This window comes from Montipora foliosa, chromosome 7 (assembly GCF_036669935.1).
Source record: "Montipora foliosa isolate CH-2021 chromosome 7, ASM3666993v2, whole genome shotgun sequence".
Classification (NCBI taxonomy): Eukaryota; Metazoa; Cnidaria; class Anthozoa; order Scleractinia; family Acroporidae; genus Montipora; species Montipora foliosa.
This window is the reverse complement of record NC_090875.1, coordinates 13,652,799-13,657,798: the sequence shown is the minus strand read 5'-3', so window position 1 is coordinate 13,657,798 and position 5,000 is coordinate 13,652,799. Positions and strand designations below refer to the sequence as shown.

Below are 5,000 nucleotides of genomic sequence, written 5' to 3'. Positions count from 1 at the left end.
AGAACAAAAAAGTATTGAAATTATGTAGTCGAGTGTGTGCGCTCGACTAATCAGTGAAACTACCTCTTAAGGGTGCTTTCCTACCTTTTCTCGGAGAAATGTTGTCATTGTGTGATGGAAGTTAGCCACAAGGAGCTTGTGAGGAACTAGACACTGACTAGAAAACGAATTTAGGGAGCTGTCTTTGTCACAATCAATACCTGCTTTGAGAAATGCGTCATTGAGGAAAACTCAATACCTTGCTTACCTAGCCAATCAATTCTTAATAAGGAGAGAGTTTCAGCCAATGGGATTTATTCTTTCCAGCAGTTTGTCACATGTAGTGACGCAGTGTTTTAAAAATGGAAATCGTTTCTAGAGAACCAATGACAGGTCATTGAACGGATTAACGGATTATAATATGGTAAGATTGTTGTGGTTTACAGCACGACTCAAAAGATAGGCATTTTTCTGAAACCTCAGTGGTAAATACGCCATCTAGCAAACCTTTGCAGATCTGAAAATTTGCTTTTCGACCGCTTTTCAAAAGAAGCTCTTTTCAGGATATATGAAATAAGAAAGTCAGTCTAAGAAAGAGCGGGATCGCCCCAACCAATTAATAGGATTCGTGGTCACGACGGTTGATTATAATTGACTCGCTGACAACCGTGATATTATTAAAAGGACAATTTCTAGGAATGAAAAACATCATGCCTGTTGATAAGTAATGTTAATATGATAACCATTTTGTCCAATAGCGTGAGCGAGTGATGCCGTTAAAGCCAATAGAAAAGAGAAGCAGTACAATACTACATTTGATAAAATTCTGGGAGAAAGGGGATACAAATCAGAAATCAACTTAATTTGTGATCTCGGTATCGTTGATTGCTGTGACTGTTCTGATAAAGCTTTGTGATCAACCGAAGAGTGATGACCCAAGACACAATTTTGCGAAAAACGTTGACCAAGTGATGCTTTAGCTTAAATTAACCTTTTTTTCAATGGAACATGCCAACCCTGCGTGCTTTTTGAAACATATCAAACTTTAAATTCTCCCAAAGATTGAAGTAACTTTCGTTCACCTTGGTTGGTTCTCCATCGACTGCTTTACTGAATTCACGTCTATCAGGCAAAGTAGACCGTTTATGATCTAGTGAAAGTTGTCTTATATGATGGCTGCATCCGATGTAACAGTAATTCTCGGAGAATTGTGGAAGATTTGGTTGAAGACTCACGATGCAGGTGATGATAACCAACAAACAGCACAGTGCCTGTTGGCATCTCTAGAATGGTGGACACAACTGATCGTTGAGAATGTGGCGCCACTTGCAGCGCCCGGCAAAAAGCAGGACCATTTTCCATACCAGAAGAGGACTATAAATGCATGGTTTGCTAGAGAACCTGAACATTCTGAAGTTCGAATAGGAAGGGTAAACATTATTAACGTGAATGAAGAAGGACGGACGAAGGAGTGTTATACCCTATCAGTCGATAAATTTCCAAAGCCATGTCACCATCATGATTATGAAATATTTTACCATGGAACGACGGCCAAACACGCTAGATGCATCATAGAGGATGGGATTGACTTGAGTGCAGGAAAGACGAACAAGGACTTTAGTGACGGGGACGGATTCTATGTTACCGACAAATTTGCAGAGGTTTGGCCAGACGCAACATGGGCCCCACGTAGACCTCCTTGTTCTACTGTGCTCATTTTCAAAATTAAGAAAGACGACTTAAGGCGGAGTGATCTACGTGGTTTGGATCTAACGGAGAACACGAATGAAGTGCGAGAAAGATGGAAGGAGGTAGTGAGCACATTCAGAAACGGAAAGGCTACCAGGAAGTTTAAACAGCATTTAAATGCCGATTACATTGAGGGGCCTCTTTGTGGCAATGTAAAAAATGCCGAATGTTACACTCCAACTCACGTTTACCAGCTGTGTGTGAGAAGTGAACGTTGTGTTGAATTGTTTAATAGAGATCTTCATTCGGTGATTTTTTTTGACAAGTAGAGCAGATGTGAATATCTTTGAATTTGTAGTGGCATCTTTTTAATTCTGAAGTTCATTTGCTCTATGCCCGACTTAATTGCCCTGTCTAAGTAGAACGTGCAACTCGCACAAGAACTAATCTCTGGGTAGCCGTCACCGCCAAAAATACAAGCCTAGGTAATGGTTAAGAATAAACCGGAATGGTCTAATTGTTCTTTAGAACGGTTTATCAAAATTTTGAAAAGATGTATTTAAAACACAAATGGACATGTCACCTTTAGACTGCAAACGTTATTTGACTGCTGTCCTCGAATACAGGTTGCTTATAAAATTGAAAATGTAGAGTTTTCAGTTTTGGCTAAGCAGCTGAAATCGACAGATTAGCAGACAAACGCTGCAGAAAGTTGCAAATCCAACCGATTCTTGTCCCCTGTCGCTTCTTTGTCTTGAGAAACGATTAGTAAGAATAAAAGGAATTAATTAAATTGTTATTTGCAACTTATGGTATTGGATGACTATCCGTTGTTCGTTGATATTATTATTTACCTTTATACTAGGAGTTTCAGTGTGAAAGTGAGTGCTGGCGTGGAAACTGGGAGCAGTGACTGGTATTTTTTTTAAAACAGCTGCAAATTTTTGAAGCAAGAGGGCACCGGAACTGTGCGTGAAACTATTAAAAGAGCGAAGAAAGGTGCGCATATCTTAAGCCTGTATGGCAGGCGTTACTATTTTATAAGCAAAGGAATAATTTTAAAAAAACGGCATGTCACTTCATTTTTTGAATTTAAACCTGTTCTTCTGAAATTTCTGGCCCCTTTTCAGCAAAAGAGTTACTTTTTCAGAAATGCTGAGCGTAGTTGAGCAAACGACAGTTTAAGTTAATTGGCGTACTTGAGAATAGTAAAATTAAACGAGACTTACCTGTAAGTTGAAGTTTGATTGAGATTCTACCGAGTTATAAAGTGCTGGGAGATTACATGAGATCGCAGCGCATGCGCCAACTCAGTCTTCAAAGGCTTAATGTGAGTGACTCACAGGTACCAACAAAGGGTGGGTTGGGAGGGCATGTAATCTCCCAGCACTTTATAACTCGGTAGAATCTCAATCAAACTTCAACTTACAGGTAAGTCTCGTTTAATTTTACTATTCTACCTCGTTATCGTGCTGTGAGATTACATGAGATTTTGAAGCAACACGAACATTAAGCATAATCAACAAAACATTTATTACAACTGTGTGTTGCTTACACTGCTGAGCACCTTGTCAGCAAATGTGTTCTCTTTAACAATAGGCTTGTTATAAAATTTGGCAAATGTAGACTCTGAGGACCATCCAGCTGTATGCAAAATATCGTCAAGGCTTACTGAAGCATTACTGGCTGCAGACGTACTGGCAGTCCTAGTACTGTGTGGTTTAAACCTGGATGTATCGATTCCAGAGTCAGTCAGAACCAACTTAACCCAACGAGTAATGGTGTCTCTACTTACTCTTTTAAAAGGTCTGTTATAACTAATAAACAATTGGCTTTCTGAGCCCCGTAAGGATTGTGTCCTTGTTAGGTACTCCTTTAATGTTGTTACAACACAGAGAGTCTCATCCTTGAAAGGTCTGAGTTCTACAAAAGGGTTTTTGACACCTGGTCTGCTTTGTTTTAAGTGGTCAACAATCTGAAACGTATAGCAATTATTCACAGAGACCATGTGGTCAATGCTTAACAAATGAACGGTCTGACCTCTTTGGCCCGAAACTAGTAGAATAAGCACAAGGAGTTTCAGTGTAAGTGTATTTAGTGTATTTAGGTCTTGGTGGTTTTCCTGGAAAATGCCTTTCATTAGCCGAGATACCAGAGGGTGTTTTCCTATGCATGTCCCATTCTCTAAAGTAATATAGTTAGACAAAGCACTTCGGGCTGTATTAGCAGCACTGTATGTAAGGCCTTGCTGATATAGCAGGGTTAGAAAATCAAGCGCAGACACTACAGATGGTTGAATGTGATTGATCTGACTCTGATTACAAAACTTTTGCCACTTTGTAATGTAGGTACTGTACTGTTTCTTTGTTCCGTCTCTCCAGGAGGCCATGATGAGCTTAGCAGCCGCCTCTGAAATTCCTCTATCCTGGATGGATTGCCAGACAAGAGACATGCCAGCATAGTCAATTTGCTCCTTAAGGGGTGTAGTGTTTGAGGAGAGTGTGATAGTGAAAGTAGGTCCTCCTGCTTCGGCAAGACAAATGGGATTGCAATTAACATTTTCAGCAGTTGTGGCCACCAAACTTGAGTAGGCCAAAGTGGTAGTTTCATGATTCCCTGAGGTACTTGTTCCTCTAAAATCTTTTGCAGGCATCTGTGAATTTGACAGAAAGGGTGAGAGGCATAAAAATACAAGGATTTCCAGCTAATTGTAAATGCATCCACAAAACATGAGGCTGGGTCAGGTTTCCATGAGTGAAACTTGGGGAGCTGTTTATTAAGTCTAGTTGCAAATAAATCAATTTCTGGGGTACCCCAGTGGGTGGTAATCTGAGCAAAAATCTCCCTTTTTAGGGTCCATTCAGTTCGGTCATTGAACAACCGAGACTCTTTGTCAGCCGCGGTATTTTCCACTGCAGCTATGTGAGTTGCAGTTAACCAAGTGATGTTGTGTGCACAGAAATCCCATACGTCATATGCAATCTGGTTACAACGTAGGGATTTTGTGCCCCCCATAGCGTTGATGTATGCCACAGTGGTGGAGTTGTCACAAAGTAGTTTGACATGTTTATTTTTTAGCCTGTCACCAAACGCCTGCACAGCAAAATAAACAGTCTTTAGTTCTGGCTAATTGATGTTAAATGGCTTTTCCGGAACGGACCATAAGCCTCGGGTAGTGTCACCATCCAAACACACGCCCCACCCCTTTTTTGAAGCATCAGTTCTAAGTTCAAGGATCGGATTTCCATGTGAAATTGGATTAAAAGCCTTATCTACATTTTCAAGAGAGTTCACCCTTTGCACTTGAGGAGAGAGTTAGCTGAGCTTCATAG

General features: G+C 40.4%; 2 protein-coding genes across 9 annotated transcripts in view; one reads left to right on the top strand and one right to left on the bottom strand.

Annotated features, from left to right (window-relative positions):
* Positions 1 to 217, bottom strand: part of LOC138010623 (uncharacterized) — a 25,843-nt gene extending 25,626 nt beyond the window's left edge. For 7 of the 8 annotated variants that reach the window (XR_011124510.1, XR_011124507.1, XR_011124509.1 and 4 more), the window contains exon 1: positions 85 to 217. Coding sequence is in view for 1 of the 8 variants with exons in the window: in XM_068857598.1 (XP_068713699.1) it covers positions 85 to 108 (24 nt within the window). In the remaining 7 variants the exon portion in view is untranslated. The remainder of the gene's footprint in view (positions 1 to 84) is intronic. The other variant, XM_068857598.1, reaches the window with a different exon arrangement.
* Positions 218 to 808: 591 nt separating this feature from the next.
* On the top strand, positions 809 to 4,829 carry LOC138010485 (uncharacterized). Its single transcript, XM_068857469.1, has 2 exons — positions 809 to 2,667; positions 4,050 to 4,829. The coding sequence occupies exon 1, from the start codon at positions 1,149 to 1,151 to the stop codon at positions 1,995 to 1,997; it is 849 nt and encodes a 282-aa protein (XP_068713570.1). The 5' UTR covers positions 809 to 1,148; the 3' UTR covers positions 1,998 to 2,667; positions 4,050 to 4,829.
* Positions 4,830 to 5,000: the final 171 nt, after the last annotated feature.